The sequence below is a fragment of the Rhincodon typus genome, chromosome 10 (genome assembly GCF_021869965.1).
Source record: "Rhincodon typus isolate 14 chromosome 10, sRhiTyp1.1, whole genome shotgun sequence".
In the NCBI taxonomy this organism is placed as follows: Eukaryota; Metazoa; Chordata; class Chondrichthyes; order Orectolobiformes; family Rhincodontidae; genus Rhincodon; species Rhincodon typus.
In genome coordinates this window covers 5,004,239-5,026,440 of record NC_063341.1, presented here as the reverse complement: position 1 = coordinate 5,026,440, position 22,202 = coordinate 5,004,239, and the positions used below count along the sequence as shown (strand labels likewise).

At 43.6% G+C, this 22,202-nt stretch overlaps 1 protein-coding gene across 1 annotated transcript in view; it reads right to left on the bottom strand.

Moving 5' to 3' along the window:
- Nucleotides 1-22,202, bottom strand: part of LOC109914551 (neurogenic locus notch homolog protein 2-like) — a 176,853-nt gene that overhangs the window by 35,661 nt on the left and 118,990 nt on the right. Inside the window, exons 6-16 of the mRNA XM_048602014.1 lie at nt 18,863-18,976; nt 17,719-17,952; nt 17,168-17,278; nt 15,129-15,321; nt 13,524-13,669; nt 11,742-11,855; nt 8,606-8,725; nt 7,413-7,565; nt 6,269-6,497; nt 1,323-1,524; nt 994-1,067 (exon numbers count right to left, since the gene is read on the bottom strand). Coding sequence (XP_048457971.1) covers nt 994-1,067; nt 1,323-1,524; nt 6,269-6,497; nt 7,413-7,565; nt 8,606-8,725; nt 11,742-11,855; nt 13,524-13,669; nt 15,129-15,321; nt 17,168-17,278; nt 17,719-17,952; nt 18,863-18,976 — 1,690 coding nt within the window. The remainder of the gene's footprint in view (nt 1-993; nt 1,068-1,322; nt 1,525-6,268; nt 6,498-7,412; nt 7,566-8,605; nt 8,726-11,741; nt 11,856-13,523; nt 13,670-15,128; nt 15,322-17,167; nt 17,279-17,718; nt 17,953-18,862; nt 18,977-22,202) is intronic.

Sequence of the window (22,202 nt, the reverse complement as noted above, 5' to 3'; positions counted from 1 at the left end):
GTCTGGTAGCATCTGTGGAGGAGAAAACAGAGTTAACGTTTCAGGTCGAACTTCTGAGGAAGGGTCACCGGACCCGAAACGTTAACTCTGTTTTCTCCTCCACAGATGCTGCCAGACCTGCTGAGCTTTTCCAGCAACTTTGTTTTTGTTCCTGATTTACAGCATCCGCAATTCTTTTGGTTTTTACTTCAGGATCGGGGTTCAGTTTAAAGAAATCCACAATTAAAACGCCAATATCATTTAAAAGAAAAAGCACCCCAAAGCTGTTCGATTGCTCATAAAAATTCAGCTCATTCTGGAAATAAAACTCTTCGTGAACATCTCCAGTCATGGTCAATTTTTCCCTGCCCTCTGAAGAAGCCGAGCAAGGCACTCAGATATGTCAAGTGAAGGCTCATCACAGCTGTGTGGGATAGCCAATAAATGACAGGGACACCCTGGCGTGCAAATAAATCCAAGCAAAACTAAACAAGGGTATTCGTCCCCATGCTGTAATGAGGACTTGCAATTGGCTGCATGTGGATTGTGTGGGGGTCATGGGCACTGATTGAGATTTCACTTGAACATACCTAAAGAGACACTAAGGAGATCTTATGATGCAGTCATGGTGTCCCTACCTCTGGGCTGAAAAGTCTGGGTTCAAGTCCCATTTGCCCTGGAGAGGTGTCTTAGCATGTCTAAACAAGTTGATTAAAAAGTAATTTAAAAATAAATATGGAGGGGTTTTAAAGAAGGTACGGGCTTAAGTTCAACACCAGCATGTGATGACCACCTAATGGTCTGAACAGGTTGATAAAAAGAATATATAAACTAATTAAGATACTCTTTATTAAAACAGTTGTGGTTGAATTAGGTGTCTGCAGGTAACATTTAAATCCGTAAATAAACGCGAAACTTAGGTGAAAATAGGCTCCAGAATCATCCTTTGCCATGTGGCTTTCTCAGATAAACACTTGCAAAGAAACCTATTAATTAATCACCCCTCTCAGTAACTCAATGCCAGATTCATTGAACACAGAAGGCACATCGAACACGGATGGCGTCACGGCCACAAAAGCAGGACCTTGCTGAGCATAAATCGGTTGCCATATTTTGGGGCTCCATTTCACAAAAGAGCTTCGTTGGTTGCAAGAGGCTTTGGAATATTAGATGGTGGTGGGGGTAAAAGAAGCTGCATAAATGGAAACCCTTTCATTCTTCATGACTACCATATCGGATTTTACATCAGCCCTGGGGCAACCTCTTGTCAACAAAACAGACAGCTAACCTTTGACTTTGCAGGCAGAACATCCCTGCCGCACAGCTCCGCTGGGGACCCTTACCTGGCAGTTGTTACCGGAGTAGCCAGAAGGGCAGGTGCACCGGTAACCCCCCAGCCCGTCGACACAGGTGGCCCCATTCTGACACGGTTTGGAGTCACACTCATCGATATCGAACTGGCAGTTGGAACCAGTGAAGCCAGGTTGGCAGCGGCAGGTATACGAATTGATGCCGTCGATACAGGTTCCGTCATTGAAGCAGGAGCTGACAGGAGAAAGAAGCAACCCGCTCAAATCTGTTGACAAAGCAGCACACCTCCTGGGCACATTGTGGGCAAAGGCTTTAACCATCTGCACAAAGGGCCCTGCCCCATTACGCGCTCGGTCATGTATTTTTTTTTCCCGAAAAGGACCATGTCTAATTACTGAGGGAATAGGAACTGCCGATGCTGGAGAATCTGAGACAACAAGGTGTAGAGCTGGAGGAACACAGCAGGCCAAGCAGCATCAGAGGAGCAGGAAAGCTGACGTTTAGGGTCTCGACCCAAAACGTCAGCTTTCCTACTCCTCTGATGTCTAATTACTGATTTGTTTTTATCTTTCTGACCTGGTCTGTCTACACTGGTGATTTATAAGCTTTCTGCAATGCGGTCTGTTTCTCCACCGAACTACCCAATCAGGGGGTTAAAGGGAACTGGTAAGGGAGATGTTAGCATCGTGGTGACACGGCTAGGCTAATACTCTGGGTTCAAGTCTCACCACGGTCGGAGGTGGAATTTGAATTCAATTCATAAATCCAGAATTGAAATCTAGTCCCAGTAATGGTGCCCATGAAACTATCACCAGCTGTTGAAAAGACCCATCCAGGGTGCGCACAAAGAAAAAGACACTGAGCTTCCAGTTGCTTGTCACTTCAACACACCACTCTGTTCGCTGGCCAACATCTCTGTCTCAGGCTTGCTGCAGTGCTCCAGCAAAGCTCAGCGCAAGCTGGAAGAACTGCGCCTCACTTTCCACCTGGGGACTGTGCAGTCTTCTGGACTCAATATCCAGTTCAATAAATTTAGGGCTGGAGCTCTCCCAAACCCCGCCACACCAGGCCTTGTTATCACATACTGAAAACAACAAATACTGCAGATCACAGTGGATCAGACAGCATCCATGGAGAAAGAGCAAGCTAATGTTTCAAGTCCAGATGAAGAGTCATCTAGACTCGAAACGTTAGCTTGCTCTCTCTCCACGGATGCTGTCGGACCTGCTGTGTGATTCCAGCATTTGTTGTTTCTGTCCAGATTCTAGCATCTGCAGTAATTTGTTCCTACTTTTTATCACACAGTCTGCTATTACACACAACCCCATTGCTAGCCACTAACAGTCTCTGTTAATAGCTATTCACCCTCCTAGCCAGATCATTATCCATTTCTTTGTCTGTCCAACTGGGCATCTCTCTCTTTGGGCTCTATCCCCACCTATCATTTACTCCTTATTCCCTACCTCCATCCTATTTTCTGCATAAAAAAATCGTTTTCCTAGCTGCCATCAGTTCTGAAGAAGGGGTCACTGGACCTGAAACGTTAACTCTGATTACTCTTCACAGATGCTACCAGATCTGCTTAGCTTTTCCAGCAATTTCGGTTTTTGTTTCAGGTTTAGTAATGTTGTTTAAGGGATGGAAATCTGCCATCCTTACCTGAACCATGTGCACTTGACCTCAAACTGCCTTCTGAGATGGCCGAGCAAGCCACTGTGTTTAAGGGTAATTAAGGAAGGCAACTAGTACTACCCTTGCCAACGGTGCCCATGACAGGGTTTTTTCTCCAAAAAGTATATCCTTTAAACACAGTATATCCATGACTAATGTGACATCACACCAGCAATGACAGAAGACGCCCAGCTAGATCTTAAGCACATGGCATGTTTAAATTTTCTCCCAGATGCCCTAGTACCACAATAGCACCAGCCAAGACAGCTAGTGAATAAGAATAAACAGCAGGGCGTCACACACTAAAATTGGAGGAAATTCATGTGGCTTCAACGACCACAGAGAACATGGCTTTCCAGTTCGGGCTGTGGGCTGGGATAGGTTTGAAGGATTGAAGGAGTCTCAACCACTGACGTGTAAAATGAGACTCAGGTAGGTCTTTATCCTAGGGTAGGGGAGTCCAAAAGTAGAGGGCATAGGTTTAAGGTGAGAGGGGAAAGATTTAAAAGGGAATTAAGGGGCAACTTTTTCACACAGAGGGTGGTGCTTGTATGGAACGAGCTGCCAGAGGAAGTGGTGGAGGCTGGTACAATTAACATTTAAAAGGCATCTGGATGGGTACATGAATAGAAAAAGGTTAGAAGGATATGGGCCAAATGCCAGCAAATGGGACTGGATTTAAGTAGGGTATCTGGTCAGCATGGACGAGTTGGACCAAAGGGTCTGTTTCTGTGCTGTACAACTCTACGAGGCAAGAACAAAAAAAGTGAAAACTGCCTACTGTTGCTGACACACATCACTGAAGAGAACCATCTCCGTGTCACAGAAGGGGACAGAAACACTTGCTTTTTAACCGTGCAAGTGTGCAGCTGAAAGGCACCAGTAATGAAACCCAAAATTCTCTGCGCAGGCACAGCTGCTGGGATAGGTTGAAGATGCAATATTCCTCTTGCACCCCACTTACCAGCACCTGGACACACACTTCATATTCCCCTGGGACCTTGCTGCCAGCACAGAAATGGTCAGAGAATGCACGCTGGGGTAAATGAACACAATAGAATTCTGTTTCCCTCTTCACCCACTCCCCCCCCGACCTCCTCTCCCAAGCAGCTTTGAGGGATTAGTGACTGGCTGTACTGCCTGCAGCAAGTCTCGGTTGATTTACAGCAGGCTAATGGAAATTAATGGTGAAAAGGAATGCAAGAACAATGTGTGAGAATCCTCTTCCCTCAGATACATCTGCCCCCACCCCCAGCTCCTAACCCAGCTTCATCCTCCAACACTGGCCCTTTAGCGTAGCTGGCTTCCTTTGCGTCTCATGTGCCAAAGCCCTCCAGGTACACATGTACGGTGAAACCACCTCAGCTTTAGCTCATAATGTGAGGCCTGTCATTTCTGGGGAGAAAAAAAGACTCAAAAGACAGTAAACTGCTTTGTGGAAAATGACACTCCTTGCAGGTGTTCCCTTTATTAGAGTTTCTTGTGTTTCTTTTCCCCTGCAGTGCTTCATCCCTGCAATTTAAACCCTTACCATATCCAGCAAAGGTTCCTGAAGGCCAGAGCTTCCCAAACTGCAGGTCGCGGCCCCAGACTAGAATTTGGGGTTGCAAACTTCGAGCTGCAGTTAGTGCCTTACTGTCCTACCCCTCCAGAACCCCAGCCAAAGTCCCATGAAATCCTCAAGCATTGAAAGGGGTCTCGCCAGTGAGACACATGGCAAGTGTCGTAATAGACCGACCACCACTTCATGGAGAGCATGCTACAACACGGTTTCCTGTTGCAGTCTTTGTAACTAAGAATTGTCCTTGCAATTTTCATGGACAAAGCCTCATAAAAAAATCACATGCACAACAACAGTAATATAAGGAATATCAAACAACAAATGAAAAGATTTGGTAGGGCTTCCAAACTGAACAGTTACTAGACTTTCATTAGGCAAAAGTACTGAGCGGTATGATGTGACATGGATTCATCCTGATCTAACTAAATGATGGAGGCAGGTTCAAGGCACTGATGATCTCAGGAGTCTTGGAATCCAATTTATTAATTCACCACAAACCAAGGACCCGATCTCAGACCGAACTGTCTCACTGGAACAGCTGCTGTTCTATTGCTCTGGAGCAATATCACAAGGCAAGAAATCCATCCAGTTGAAATTGAAGAGAGGGTTACAGAGGGGCAAAAGTAGTGATGGCCAGGAAGTAGTCATTACTTCTATAGTAATTCCTGCATGTGATGCTCTGATGATCTTTTTCAGCGAATAGCAACAATAGGTCTGGAACGCCCCACAGCCCTTGTGCGCTGTCCCACCCACCTCATGATTTAATGGGAGGCGATGGCGTTGTATTTTTAATCACTGGATTGTTAGCCCAGAGACCCAGATAATGTTCTGGGGACCCGGGTTTGAATCCTACCACAGCAGATAATGGAATTTAAATTCAATAAAAATCTGGAATTTAAGAGTCTTCTGATGACCATCTGTTTCACTAATGTCCGTTAGGGAGGGAAACTCTTCTGGACTACATTCCATGAACAAATGAAACAAAAATACCTGGAAGACCAGACCAAAAATTTTGCTGAAGATTTTCCAGTATTTTTTGCTTTCACATGATTATCACCCAAGCTTGTGCAAAGCACCAAGTGTTTCTATGTAACTGAGCATTGCTTAAGGAAAGTGACAGATTAGATTTCCTTTAACAATATTACTTCTTTTAAAAACAAAGAGCTGGGCTACAATGAGGTGTTTCAAATTGGGCTGCAATTTGGCTGATATTTTGTAGCAAGCAAATTTCAAGGATTTTAAAGAATAATTACTTGCATTGAATGTGACCCTGTCTTTCTCCTGCCTCTGTGTATTGGACATCACTCAGTGGGTAGCACTATCACCTCTGAGTCAGTGGACGATTGGTTCAATCCCCACTCGAGACTTGAGGGTATGTCCTAGGCTACCATTCAGAGCAATGTTGGGGGAGTGCTGCACTGTTGGAGGTGTTGTCTTGTAGGTGAGGCACCGAACCAAAGCCCTACCTGCCCTCACTTATGGCCATAAGGTATCTGGTGAAATTATATGAAGAGCCGCAAAGGAGTTAAATCCTGTGTCCTGGCCAACATTTGTCCTTGGCCGATATAATTAAAAATGCCCATGAGCCCGGTAATGTCTCTGTGGGATTTTGCTGTGCGCGCATTAGCCGCTACAACGATGAATCCACTTAAAAAAAAATACTTCATTGGCTGTAAAGTGCTTCGGGATACCATGAGGTGGTGAAAGAAAGGTGTGATATAAATGCAAGTCCTTCCTTCATCTTACCTTTCTGTGCAGTCCGGCATGTTGTTTTCACAGTGAATCCCATTGAAGCCTTCAGGGCACTTGCAGACATAGCTGTTGACATAATCAGAGCAGTTCCCGCCATTCAGACACGGGTTGCTCAAGCACTCATTTATCTCCTGCTGGCATTTACTACCGGTGAACCCCGACAGGCAGCTGCACGAGAATGTGTTGACACCATCGATGCAGGAACCTCCGTTCTGGCATGGATCTGCGAAATCATCACGTCACACTGGAATTAGAACGCAAGTTGACCTGGCCTCCCCAAAAGCAAGAATTTACAGGAGCACAAATAATTGAGCAAGTCACAGCTCAGTAGGCAGCACTCCTGCCTCAGAAGCAGACAGGTTGTGGTGCTTAAGCCCATTATAAAGATTTTAAGGACAAAATCCGGGCCCTAGGTTGACTGTTCAGTGAAATACTGAGGGAGTGCAACACAGTCAGAGGTGCTACGCTGTGAATCAAACATCAAAATATGGCATTGTCTGCCCTCCCCAGGTGGATGTAAATGATCCTGCAGCACTATCCTTAAGAACATTGGGGATACTCTGGTCAATAATTTTCTTTCATCATTAAAACAGATTATTCTGCCTCAACCTGAGATCTTGCTTTGTGCAACTTGGCTACCATTTATCCTCCATTACAATCCCACAAGGACGGCTGGTCAGATTGAATTCAAATCAGTAAAATCTGGAATTAAAAGCAAGTCTCAGTAATGGTGATCATGAAATGATCATTGATTATTATAAAAACCCATCTGCTTTATTCATGTCTTTTCAGGAAGGAAATCTGCTACCCTTACCCAGCCTGGCTTACGTGTATGTGACTCCAATGGCAATGTGGTTAATTCTTAACTGCCTTCAGCAATGGCCGAGCAAGCCATTCAGTGCAAGGGCAATTAGGAAAGGGGAACATAAAATGCTGGCCTTGTCAGCAGTGCCCACATCTCATGGAAGAATAAAGATGATAAAATAATGGCAGCTACATTTCACAAAGTCCTTTATTGGCAATAAAGCACTTTGGAACTTCCTGAGCTGGTGATTGAAACGCAAGTTCTTTCCTACAAACAGGAAATGAGGAATCAGGTTCGGACAGCTTCTTTTTAATCTGTCTTTCAAGCACTTACTAGGGCTGCAATCGTCGACATTTGTCTCGCAGTTCGCTCCAATGTAGCCAGGGAGGCACTGGCACTCGTAGCTCCCAGGGGTATTTTGACAAGAAGCACCATTTTTACATGGATCAGTAACACACTCATCAACGTCCACTGAGCATCTCTGACCTACAAGGTAAGCAAGTATTAAACATATGCACTGCATTGTGTACGACTGTATGTGTGTGTTGTTTTAGTTTGCAGTGTATAGAGAATTAAATAGGAGCTACAGCACTAAAAGCAGGCCATGCGGCGGCCCAATGGACTGTACTGTTCATGTAGCACAAAGTTTTCCTCTTCTAACCCAATTAATAACGCCCACTATTCCTTTATCCCTTATGTACTTATGATTCCCTTCAAAACACCTATTCCATTTGCCTCAACTACTCCATGTGGTACTGAGTTGCACATTCAAAAATAATAACTGGATGAAAAACCCTCTACCGGATTCCTGATGAGTTTATGACCAAGCCCTTTATATCTATGGATTTACAGCTCATTGTATCTCAACTCACCTACAAGTGGAAACATTTTCTCTTTGCCTACCCCTATAAAAACCTGTCATTATTTTAAAGACTTCCACAGGATTATGAAGGGTGCATGAATTGCTCCACCATTAATCACTGCCCACCCACCCTGGTCTGTTTTTCACAATGGGATGGGGGAAAGTTTCTGTGTCTCAGTTGCATAAGACACCACCTGATGCACTGAGTTCAAATGTTATCAGGGTTAAAAAAAGGTTAAATCACATGCTGAAATAGTATCGACTTTGCAGGCATGCCATTTTTTTTTTGGGGTGTGGGGGGCATTGAGGTTTGAGTTGATTGGATCAAATGGAGAGAAACCGGTTCAATAATTCAAGAACAAAGGCTCACGATATTCAAACTACAGCTACACATTCTGGGCGCAAATTCAAAGCACTTTTTTCACAAGAAGGGCAGTAGGAAACTTGGACAATTCTTTATCAAATGGTGTGGCTGGTCAACAGGAGCTTTCAAGACCTGGGACTGATAGAATTTTGTGGGTAACGGTATTTAGGGATATGGAGCAATGGCAGGAAAACAGAGTTGTGTCAATAGGCTGGACGTTATTTAACTGAAAGACAGAACAGGCCAGAGGGGCTGACTGGCCTACTCCTTTTCACAACATGCTGATGAGTAACACCTCACCTTGCCAATTCATCGTGCAGGTACACATGTAATTCTCATAGTCCTCAGTTTCGTTGCATATACCTCCATTTTCACATGGCTGGGAGGAACACGGAGCAAGAACAAACTCACAATCCTTACCTGCAGGGAAAGGGAGGAAAGGAGGAGGAATCTATTAGAGTCAGGCCAGATCCAAACTGTACCAACAACATGAGTACTCTCTAAACAACCCTGCCTGCAAGGAAACCCTGTGCAAGATTATCTGGGCAACCCCTGCTTTAGCTGCAATCATTCTCCTCGAAGCAAAGGGCATTCAGTGGAGATTTATTAAAGCTTTTGAGACAATGAGTGATTTTAATGAAGTGAACAAGGAGAATCTGTTTCCACTGACAACAGGGTCAGTAACCAGTGCTGCCACTATGGACAAGAGTAGGAAGAGTGGCAGGAATTGAATAGGTTTTTGAAACAGAGCACCCATAGACACAATGAACCAAAATGACTTCCTAGTAACAAGAACACAAAACTTTCGGTCCCAGTCACTTTGTGGCTGTCCTGGTGGCAATATGGGAGGGGGTGAGGGGGAAAAGGCGGCTGTTGTGGATGATTCAGAGGAGTTAGACAGGCTACGAGAAAGTGTGAACAGTTTTGAGGGCTTAAAACTGCAATAGCCATGGTGGGCTAAGTGTAGAGGGAGTGTCCAAACACCAGCCTCACCAGAGCTGCAAAACAGGGCACAAAACTAATCAGAAATATACACAATGTACCAGAAAGTTTGAAAACAGTCTGCGAGATAACTTGGCAGTAGTGTGCAGTGCAATGTTATGGTTTAAAAATAACTCTAAATTGCACCTCCAGAACGCTTGGGAAAGACCTTGAGCTACCTTTCCCATCAAAGAAGTCAGACTGAAATAGTCACAAACAGACTTATCTGCTGTAACAATGGAAACACAATTGACAAATATTATTTCAAGGGAGTTAGATATCTGCTCCAAGGAGACTGGCAAGGATGGACAGCAAGCAGCGTTAACCAGGTGGCAGTGTGAACTAAAAATAAGAAGCAGACTTGACGGCCAGTGCTAACACTTTAAGAACAGTCACAAGATACCAAAGATCACAATCCTAAGAGTGTCAGCGTGGCTCAGTGGATAACACACCCACCTGAATTAGAGAATCACAGAACCCCTAAAGTGCAGTAGCAGCCCATTTGGCCCATCGAGTCCATTCCGCCCCTCTGAAGAACATCCCTACCAGACCCACCCCTCTACCCTATCCCAGAAAGCCTGCATTTTCCATGGCTAATCTACTTAGCCTGCACACCCCTGGACTCTATGGGCAATTTAGCACGGCCAACCTATCTAACATGCACATCTTCGGACTGTGGGAGGAAACCGGAGCACCCGGAGGAAACCCACAGACACGGTGAGAACATACAAGCTCCACACAGACAGTTGCCCGAGGGTGGAATTAAATCTGGGTCCCTGGCACTGTGAGCCAACTGAGCCGAGGTCATGGTATCAAACATCACTTCAGAATTTTTTTTTTTTAATAGAAACCTACAGTCTGGAAACAGGCCATTCGGCCCAACAAGTCCACACCGCCCCTCTGAAGAGCATCCCACCAAGACCGATTCCCCTAATGTCCCATGTCTAACCCAACTAACCTAAACATCCCTGGACACTATGGGCAATTTGTCACGGCCAATCCACTATAACTTGCACATCTTTGGACTGTGGAAGGTAACAGAAGCATCCGGAGGAAACCCACACAGACACAGGGAGAACGTGCAAGCTCCACACAGACAGTCACCCGAGGCTGGAATCAAACCTGGGTCCCTGGTGCTGTGAGTCAGCAGCGCTAACCACTGTGCCACCATGCCTCATTTAGGCTGACACTTCCAGCTGCTGAGCCAGAGGAGCCATCACTTGAGCTGTCCCCTTGGATAGACATAAAATATCCCAAGGTGGGCAGCACAGTGGCTCCGTGGTTAGCACTGCTGCCCCTCAGCGCCAGGAAATCGGGTTCGATTCCACCCGTGGGTGACTGTCTGTGTGGAGTTTGCACATTCTCTCCATTTCTGCATGGGTTTGCTCCGGTTTCCTCCCACAATCCAAAGATGTGCAGGTTAGGTGGATTGGCCATGCTAAATTGCCCGTAGTGTCCAGGTGTGTGTAAATTAGGTGGCTTAGACATGGGAAATGCAGGGTTATAGGGAAAGGGTAGGGGGATGGGTCTGGGTGGGATGCTCTTCACAAGGGCAGTGTGGACTTGTTGGGCCAAACAGCCTGTTTCCACACTGTAGCATGTCTATGATAATGATGATGATTGTCAAAGAACAACTACAGTACGGAAGGAACTCAGCTAGTAACCCCACCTATTCCTCATAGACCTGCAACTTTGTCCAAATAGCATAATAGGATTAGAATCTGTTCATTAGCACACCATTCTTTGCAGGACAGCTGCAGTTTATTCACCAGCGATAGATATACACAGAATATCCTGGATCCAATAAAAATGGAAGCCCTTTCCTGACCAATCAGTGGGCAGAGCTGCAAGACAGAAATGCATGAGCTGGATATATCAAATCCATTTGGCTGCACCTACAGACTGTGCTAAACCAGATGATCAAGGGCTGGTGGTGTGTGTGGGGGTTGAGATGGGGCAAGGAGACAAACAAAGGAAATCAGCAGTTTTCTCACTTATCCTGGTATGTCTTATCCTGATATTAATCTTCCACTTGCTCCAAGAGAATTCACAGAACTGAATTTGGTTCACACACAATGAAACTAATAAAAAATGCACCAGGAGTTTGAGACTGTTTGATGTGGAAATTTGATACTTACGAGCCTGGCCTATTAATTAGGCAATAACTCAAAAGGTCGCCGTGGCACACACTTTGCTTCTGGCAGGAGGCGAGGCTGAATTCTGAAACAGATACTCGTGCACACAAACCCAAAACATGCACACACCTCCATGGAACACTGATTTTTAATGCACAGCCTCAGTTCATTGTTCAGTCCCGACACTTCTCTGTTTCACTGCGGTCTCTTCAGCATAGCACAGGAGAAGGCAAAGTCAGCAGCTCCCCACCTCAACCACAACAGGCCACCTCAGAAAATGCATCATTCCAGATTGTGCCCCTTTGTTTTTTGACACTTACCAGTGTACGGGAGAGAGCAGACACAGTGGTAGGAATTCACTCCATCAACGCAGACTCCTTTGTTCAGGCAGGGGTTTGACGCACATTCATTTATGTTGATTTGACAGTCGGAGCCTCAGAATTCAGAAAAAGAGGGGAAAGAAGGTTACTCCTTTATTCAGTTTTGTTGCTGGTATTCAGCGACATAATGGATGTTAACTTTTGGTAATGAAATTTTTGTCATTCAAGGCACCCTGACCAGGATATTACAACTGGGGCCTAGCATAGGCAGGGTAGATACAGGCTAAAAAAAGGCCATTATTCCACCCCAGTAGCATGCCTTTGACCTGACATCAGAAATGCAGCCCGCCAATGCGACATTTTTCCTCTTATTTCCAAACCAGATTCTTGGAGCTTTGATGAGTAAGACTGCCAACTGGGGGAAAATGTGGGACAGTTTTAGTCCGTGGACCATGTTCACAAGGGGCTAGAACTGGTCGAACTTCCTGCAAAACAGCAATGATCGGCACACTATTCACATGGCTCAACATTCAAAGCCTCCGCCGCCGATATACAACGGATGCAGCGTGTGCGAGGTACAGGATGCATCACCGCACCTCGCTAAGACTCTCAGGGTATGTCTTTCAAACCCACAAGTTTCACGACATTGAAGCACAAGGGCACCAGACACTTGAGACCACCTTGAGCTCCCCTCCCATGGCCCATCCATTTTATAGTTAGAAATGAACTTCTTCGTTATTGCTGGGTCAGAATCCTGGAACTTCATCCCTCACTGCAACTTAGGGCTTCCTTCACCAAATGGACTGCAGCTGTTTTGATGGTGGTGGTAGGAAGGGAATCTAGGGAGAGGAATGAATGCAGGTCCCTCCATCAATATCCACACCACAAGAGTGATTAATTTAAATAAAAAGTCGAGACTACTCAAGAATATTCTAAATCGCCCTCGGAGCCGGAAGTCAGATGGCAGCATCTGAATTGTTAAAGTTTGAGGCGAAAGATTAGTGCCTATCACAAGTGACCACCAGTTAGTCCAATGATATCTTTCTGCAAGCGCACTGGGAAGCGCCCATCCACAATGTCAGAAATCCAGCATTTGGGTTGGCACCCAATGCAGCTCTATCAACCCAGACACAGATTTCACTGATGGTGGGCGACAGCATGAGGCTCACAAAACAGTGGAGGGGCAGACATTTCAAAACAAAAATGCTCAGGAAAGAAAAAAAATCCTCGCTGCTTAATTGTCCTCAAATCTCATTTTGAATTAACCAGAGTTAGGGCCGGTTTTTAGGGACTTCATCACATCGACAGAATGGCTTACTCAAGATAGGCGGCAGCATAAAATAGACAAACACATCAAACAAAATAAAAATTGAAGGATGTGTTTATTTCTTCAAAACAAAAACCCATTAATAAACATGTCAAATCTGTCAGTCATTCTTGGTCTATGGGATCAAGTATGACGCCCAACTGGACAAGATAATTGCTTCAGAAAAACACTAAAATCCTTTACCTATGGAGCACCCCTTCTGATATTGAGAGCCTCAAAGGGGACACACTTGCAGAATAATGGGAACAGATGAGGTTGTGGGATCCATTGAATAGCTTTTTCAAAGAGCTGGCATAGGTACAAATGGGCTGAATGGTCTTCTGTGCAACTGCTGCACAATTTTAACCAGGAGAGTGTAGTTCTGAGTTTCAAAGTCAGTAAGTTTAATATTCAGCTTTGCACAGAACCTCACTCGTGTCATTCACCCATTCAGTGCTCAACTGTCCCTCACTCACCTTTGAATCCCTTCACACATGTGCACTTATAGCCATTGATTAGGTTCTCACAGGTTCCTCCCTCCTGACAAGGATTTGACTCGCACTCGTCTTTGTCCACATCACAGTTGATTCCTGCCCAACCAGCTTCACAAACGCACTGGTAACTGCAAAAACAAGAAAAAGTAGAGAAAACGTTGGTCATAGGCAAGGCACTGACACAATCCCTTATTACAATTAGCCACACCGACCAAGCAGAGAGGGGAGCCCTGCAAATAAGTTGACAATATTTTCACAAGTTTACACTCCACATCGCTCAACTTTATCTCACTGATGCTTGTGAGAACTTGCCGTGTGGCAACTGGTTGCCACGATTCTGACAACATAACACTTCAAAAGTACTTTGGGGGTAATGTCACTGGATTACTAATCCAGTGGTCCAGGTGAACGGTCTGGCGACTTGGGTTTAAATCCCACTACAAGAACTAGCGGAATTTAAATGACAGATCTGGAATTTAAAAATAGCCAGTTACAGTAATGAAGCCACGGCCGGTTGTTTCTCTTTTACGACAATCTGGTTTACTAGCATTATTTAGTCAAGGAAATCTACTGCATGTAACCCTAGACCCACAGCAATGTGGGTGAACCTCAACGGTGCTCACATATCAAGCACTTCAAAGGTAATTAAAGGATGAGCAACAAACGCTGGTCCTGCCTTCCCAGCGATAGCCATATCCCAAAAAAAGGGCAAAAAACTGACTTTGGGACGGCACCTGAATTCACAGAAAATATAGTTCAGTTCTAACTTTTCTTTTAAAATACTGATCTCTGAAGAATGTTCATCATAATAAAATTACTGTGCCATGAATGACCTTTGGTGCCGAGTAAAGGTACAAAGTTGGAGGGAGATTCCAAACATGTCACTCTGGAATTCACCTGTACAGCCTATATTAGCACTTATTTACTCATTAATGGCTAATAGAACGTAAACTGTGCAGACTTGTTCACTGTACTTAAAAGTTACAATTTCAACAATCAATTCAATTGTAGGGAAATAAACAAACGGAAAACATCAGGTTCCAAAAATAAAATTGGAAGGGTCTGGGTTCAAGTTATGGCCTCCTAGGGATTATCCTCAAAAATCCAAGAGTTCTAACACAGACATTATGAACACCTCCATTTTGCGCTCAACTGTTTATTCATACTGCCAATTTACTTTGCAATCTTGGACAGGTATTCTCCAGACATGTCCTCTTAATTCAATGAGTCATGCTGTGAATTAACAATATTCATGCAACTAAACCATTCAATGGACAGCATAATGGCTCAGTGGTTAAAAGGCCAAACCAAATCATATCTGTACCTATCCGCATAGACATCTGGTGATTCCTAGAGGCCTATCAAGAGGAGGAACCCAAACTCCACTGTGAGCAACACATCAGATTTCTGTTCACTCTCACCATCCTGCACAGTTCCCTTTGTCTGCATAGGAGTCTTTGATAATAGCCACAACAATTTGACAAAAAAAATGCAGAAGGCCAAATGTAACCATCTTAGAAAGAAACAGAAAATGAAAGAACTAAGAAAGACAAAATTTACGATGGACAAAAGGTTATGATGAATCACCTGTTGACATCGTCCACACATTTGCCATGAATACAAGGGCTACTCTTGCACTCATCGACTTCCGATATACAGTGAGGATCATGGAAGCCCTCAGGGCAGCGGCATGTGAAGCCATTCATATGATCGAAACACGTGCCTCCATTGTGACATGGGTTGGATGCACATTCATTGATGTCAATGTTGCACATGGGACCTGCAGGCACGAATGGAAAAATGTATGAATGAGCAGCCATACACAGGTTTAAGAATTGCCCCTTCAATATCTTAACCACCATTTCCCACTTTGTTTCCTACTCATTCCAATTAGGAAATAGGATTTCAAAAAGCACAGCAAATCGCAAGTGGGTCTGTTATACACGTGAGAGTGTGTGTGTGCAATGGACAGTGTGAACGAAAGAGACAGGATATATGCATGAGAGACAGAACGCAAGTGTGTGAGATGCGGAGATGATGGCGTAGTGGTATTATTGCTAGAGTACTAATTCAAGGACCCAGGTAATATTCTGGGACCTGGGTTTTAATCCTATGGCAGATAGTGAAATTTGAATTAAATAAAAATCAGGAATTAAGAGTCTAATGATGACCTTGGAATGGTCATCAATTGTCAGAAAAATCCATCTGCTTCACTTATATCCTTTAGGGAAGGAAACAGACATCCTTACCTGGTCTGACATTCATGCAACTCCAGACCCACAAAAACTGCCTCTGAGTAGTTAAGGATGGGCAATAAATGGTGGGCTAGCCAATGATACCACATCCCATGAATGAATAAACCAAAAAATGTGAGAAAGAGAGAGAGCGAGTGAGAGATTTCCTGTTTGCTTTGAACCTGTCTATAATGAACAGATTTATGATTTCACTGCAACGGAACTCACTTTCATCCCAACCATGCTCCCTCCCCAACTGTTCCTTCAGAAGCAACAAACTCACTGATTGCTGCTCGGCTAGCTGTCATCAACATTGTAACAGAAACAGAATTTTGAAACACTGGAGTTAAGTGAATTACATTGCAGTTTCCATGATATCACCCACTCCAACAACTGGATTTGTGAACACAGTTCCTGTAATGCATGAAACAAGCTCTATCAAGAAAAGGCTACCCTGTGCATTGTACCAAAGCTTCAGCAACATGGAGAGGATCGATAATGAATAGTGAACACTGTAAATTTGAAGATACATAGATTCTAGATGAAATCACATGGCCTTGAAAGGCGCTACTGCTGTCCACTTGGGAATAGCAGTTGGATATGGAATGGATACCAAAGGTATTTGCACAGAATATCAGCACCTGAGTGTTTTGTTTTATAACAAGGAGTTGGTTTGTCTATTTCATTCTCTCATTTCCACAGACTTCATTCCAAAATTACTCTTGTATTCATTTCCCGTGGACCCAAATGTCCCCTATATATATTTGTTCATGTTTGAGGTCCAATTTTTATTCTGTAAAGTTGTCAAGATCCTGAAATCCTATTCTATTCTGATTTTTCAAACGAATTCCTGGTCTTTGCCAGCTTGGGTGTCAGTTGTGTCAGCACTGCCCCTTCAAGTCAGAAGGTTGTGAGTTTAAAGATGTTAAAGCAAGATCCCATCCTACCTTTTCGTACTTATGCCGAGAATCCTGTGACAATGTTGTTTTAAGTGAAAGCAGGCAAGTTCCTCCCATTGTCCTGATCAATACTTATTCCTTGACTAACAACTATAATGGATTATCTGGGCATTATCAAACTGCTGTTTGTGAATCAGCTGCCATGCTTCCAACGTTACAAAATGCCTCCCCTTCAAATATGCTGCAAGGTTCTTTGGTAACTCTTGATTTTGGAAAAGCACTGGGCTAATGCAACATCTGGTTCACCAACCAAAACCAGTTTTGAGTGTTTCATACCTTTGATAAATAGATTACCAACAACACCAACGCTGTAACGTTTTTCAAAATGGAAATGTAAGCATCTTGAGAAAAGTTGCGCACAAGTTAGGAAGCAGGGCTACAGGGTATGACAACCCAAGTCTTTATTCAGTCCCTTTACAGGACCTGAACTTACCTGTATAGCCAGGGCTGCATACACAGTCATACCGATTAATACCATCTTGACAGCTTCCGTAACTACATGGATTGCTCGCGCAGTCATCATAGTTAATCTCACAATTGACACCTGCAGGATCATTCAAATAGAAGTTTTTTTTTTAATGCTTGCTGTTTTACAGTGAAGCATTTAGCAAGATCAAATGATTCAACTGTGATGAGTGCAATCACTCATGTATGATTATGTGGAAGTTCCTCCATGATTGCTGCATCACCTATTAGTAACAGTCACTAAAAATTCTGAAACATCAAAATATTATTATGCAGTTATCACTGTTAATGATTCTGCACTTCCAAATTTGAAATGTGCCTAGGCAACAGCCACTACTTTGTTTCCTGACTCACCAGCATGGATTAATATTAATTATTAACAGTGGTTCACAAAAACACATCCTACCAAGTGACATGGTGGGGTGGGGAGTTTGGGGATTGTGATCAGCCAGCCGTGGACCGCTGCCAATTTTTCTATACTAAAAGGGGACCATTTCGTCCAACATCTTTGCTACCTACCGGAGGTGCCAACAGGACAGCGGCATATGTAGTTGTTCACACGATCTTGGCAGGTGCCACCATTCTGGCATGGACTACTCTGGCATTCATCGATCTGCTCACTACAGATTGGACCCTTGTAACCAGCTTTACAGTTGCAGGTGTACCCGGCAATTCCATCCTCACACGTTCCATAGTGGCAGGGATCCGGGTCGCAATCATTCTCATTAATCTCGCAGGTAGTTCCCGTAAAGCCTTTGAAATCAAGGGGGTGATGAAGAGAATTTGGGGGGGGAAAGAGTACAAGAGAAAGGCAAAAGAAGCACCTTTAATTTTCCAATCCATTATATTTTTATTCTGTATTTCTCAGAAGTTCAAAAACTTTTTACAAATAGCCACCGGCTAAAATTTAACTGACTGCAACGTCTTCTGGAACCAGAATGTGTTTGCACCTGAGCGACAAGTAACTTGCTGTGCCAAATATTCTTTCCTACCCACAAAACCACAACACTTGCTCGAACTGCCAAACATTTTGTACATCACTGATGAATTGGTTAACCAAAAAAAACTGAAGAAGAAGCACATGACAGATTGGTGCAAAACCTTCCTTGGGAACGTAAAGCCACAAACTTTAAGCAGCTTGCCTTGGATCCAACAGTGACAGTAGTCATTGTAAAGGGCAACAAGGACTTGGAGAGCCCCCTGAGGATGCACAGGCTGAAAAACAGACAGTTAAAAGCGAATGTGGGCAAGTTATTTTTACTCAGAAGTGTCCTGAGGACAAGTAATCTAATGCTGAAATGCATTGCACTAATTATCAATGGCTGAAAGCATCAGTAAAAGCAGAGGAGTAACCTTCTTTGACAGCAAAGAAGAAACTCGAGTTTCTTTTCGAACGTGAGCAATGATCTGGGGAGAGGTTGAACGTGGAGCCCTCAGCTGCCTGATATCAAACATTTGAACAGCCATTGCTTAGCAGCCTTTTCCACAGCATCATTATTTTCTCAGCTGGGGTTGACAGAAAAGGGATTGGTCGTCGGAGGCCAGAAAAGGTGGGGTAATTACAAGGCAAGGTAACTTATCAAAGCAATCCTCGAGCGCAAACGTTCAAACGCTGTAGATGTTTAGTTTCATTTCCAGTACTTTGAGCATCAACCTGATTTACCTTCACTGCAATCACATTCAAAAGCATTTGGACGATCAATACACTTGGCTCCATGTTGGCATGGTGTGCTGGCACACTCATCAATGTCAATCTGGCACATATTCCCCGCAAAACCTGCAAATATATACACAAACAAAAGCAATAAGCAGATCAATTAATCCCTAAACAGTCTTAATTTTTTTTATTCTTTCACTGGTGTGGCCAAAATTTGTTGCCCATTCTTAATTACATTCAAGAAATTGGTGGCGAACTGCCTTCTTAAGCTGCTCCTACAGATCTCTCTCTGTACAACTGTTGTCGACCAGCTCAGTATTTTTCTAGCATTTTCTGTTTTTATTTCAGATTTCCAGCATTTGCAGCATTCTGCTTTTCAACCACAATGTAAAGCCTGAGTTTCTCCAATACTTCTGTCTAGTCCATTCCATTCCACTCCCCGCAATCTTCCCGTTCAGGAGGTTAAATGTCTCCATAAATTGCAGCTGCATGACCAACTAAACCCCCCAGTGCAGGAATAATACAACTGCTGGGTTAAGCACGTGCTCGCAATCTTAACTCAGATGAGAACACAAATGGTGGAAGGAAATCTCCTGCGCATGTGGTAGAAGATGCTACGGTGAAAATGCAAGTATAAATGTTCAACAAACAAAAACAGAAGTTGGAAGCTAGAACTGCACAAGGCATTCAGTTCATGGAGACAGGTTCTATTTTCCATGGCTTAAAGGTTAAATGCTCATTTTAAAAACTGATACAAGTTTACTGAAGCCTTGCTCCACAACCCTCGATGAGCCCTTTCTCCCCAAGGCAAATTGAGTAACTTGTCCAAATTTCTACAAAGCAGAGGGTTACAAAACTAGCAGAAAACTTTATGCTTTTGCTCAAGTCCAAGCAAGATGTAGCTGGAATACAGGCTGAAGATCTGACACAATGTGTACTCAAATGCTGAATCTAAGTAAAGATATCAATTTGAAACCAAAAGTATCGGCAGACAATGTGATACTCAGCATCAAACTGGGAAGAGCAACATTGTGGAGGGTTATGGGAAGCTCTAATAAAATACGCAGTGCCTTAATTTCACACTTTTCTTTCTTTTCTCCCCCTGCCACCAACTCATCATGTGAAAAAAATTGCATCTATAAAGTAGAACATACTTAAAGATTCACCCCCTATGTGGCACTGGAAACCAGCACAAAGGGATTCCCAGCCTTGAGGGAGGGCAGTGAGGAGCTTGGTTAGACCATGGCCAGCCAAAGTGCTGGCAGGCAGCAAGGCTGAATTGAGTTGAACAGCTCCCGGGCCACGAGGCCCTGCCTGTGGTTAAAATGACACATCAGCGTGAACTGCGGCCTGGCAACAGCTGACACAAGCCCTGGAATCCTGTCTCTGTGTGTAACAGAGAACAGACCAGCTCTCAGGCCCCAAGGAACCTCCGTGAAGGATGGTGATCCTTTCCAGGCTTTGATAAAATAATTTCCTCATCTCCTTGGAGTGTCCCCAGATTCGAAGCTGAAGCAGAGCAAAAGCTCACGCGAGATGCACAATTTCTGTTTCAGAGGGTCACAGAGTGGAAGTGTTCACCTGTGCAGGTGAAAAGATAGCAAAACGTATGTCACCAAAACTGCAGCCCATGTTCCGTCTGCACCCCAATAAATCGCCAAGGCTTAGACCAAAACTTCCAGCAACTGCAGTTCAGAAATTACAAAAGTCTTTGCACTACATTCTACTTGTTCAGCAAATCTGCATCATTCTTTTAAAGTAATCTACACTCAGAAAATTTTTTATTCCGCACAGAAGTGATTTGATTCATTAAAATAAAATTCAAGGGTAAACTAGACAATTAATGCTAAAAGAACTGCAAGTGAATGTAAAAGGGTTTAGCCTCTTACAATTTCCTATCAAGAGTGCTCGGGGAAGAGAGATTCTGGTATCTTTGGAATATCAATACAAGGCTTTCTTTCCAATGAACTCTATACTACATAAACAAAAAAGTACTTGATTACTTGGAAATCTGTAAAACCAAAGGGTAATTGGAACAATTTTATTCTTGCACAATTCCATACAGTGAGAATTAAATTGTTTAATTTATTGGGATCCATACAACAGAAGTTCATGATGGGCTTGCTTTCTTACGTTTCCACTTAATGGCACAGTATTTTTCAAGTTGCTTGAAGAGTATCTCCCACTGAAGTGAATAGAGCTGCAATGGGACATGGCATATCCAACACGTTCAGAGCAGAGCAGAGACTTGCTATTTTGGGTCCAGTGAGCCAAAAAGAAAAGACACAGCAAAAAGCCAATATGCCCATTAACTTCATACAAAGACAAGAGTAAGCCAATCAGCCCTTCAAACCTACTTTGTTATTCAATAAGATAATGGATGCTCTGACTTTAACCTCAACTCTACAGTCCTGCGTATCCCCAAGAATCTTTCATCCCTTGGTAATCAAGAATCTTCTACCTCTGCCCTAAAAAATATTTGAAACATTCACTGCCTTTGAAAAAGGTAATTCCAAAGACTCAATCCTCAGAAACAAATGTTTCCTCATCTCTGTTGCGCCCCCTTATTTGAAACTATTACCCCTCGTTCTAGATTCTCCCACAAGAGGAAACATCCTTTCAACATTCACCTGGTCAAATGTCCTTAGGATCTTACACGCTTTAATGAAGTCACCTCTGATTCTTCTAAATGCCAGAGAACACAGGTTTAGCCTGTTTAACTTTCCCTAAGGTGGCACTCCGCGCATTCCTGGCCTTAGCCTAGTGAATCTTCTCTGAACTACTTCTAACACATTAACATCCTTTTGGAAATGCAGTAACAGGTACTGTACACTGTATTCCAGATGAGGTCTCACCAATGCCCCGTGTAACTGAAGAATAACTTCCTTACTGTTGCATTCAATTTCCCTTACAATAAACCATAAATTAGTTTTCCTGATTACTTGCTGTACCAGTATACTAACCTTCCGTGATTTATGAACTAAGACACGCAGATCGCTCCGCATCTTAGAGCTCAGCAGCCTCTCACCATTTAGATAATATGCTTCTTGTTTTGTTTTTTCTGCCAAAATGGATATTTTTACACTTTCCCACATTGGATTCCATTTACAAAATTTTTGCCCACTCACTTAACCTATCTGTAACCCTTTGGAGGCTCCCTATGTCCTTATCATAATTCACTTTCCCTCCTATTGTTGGGTCATCAGCAAATTTAACTACCAAACCTTTGGTTCCTTCATCCAAATTATTTATATTAATTGTAAAGGATTGGGGTCCATACACAGGCCCCTGTGGTACACACACTCATGAAATCCTGTCAGCCCGATAAAGACTCATTTATTCCTAC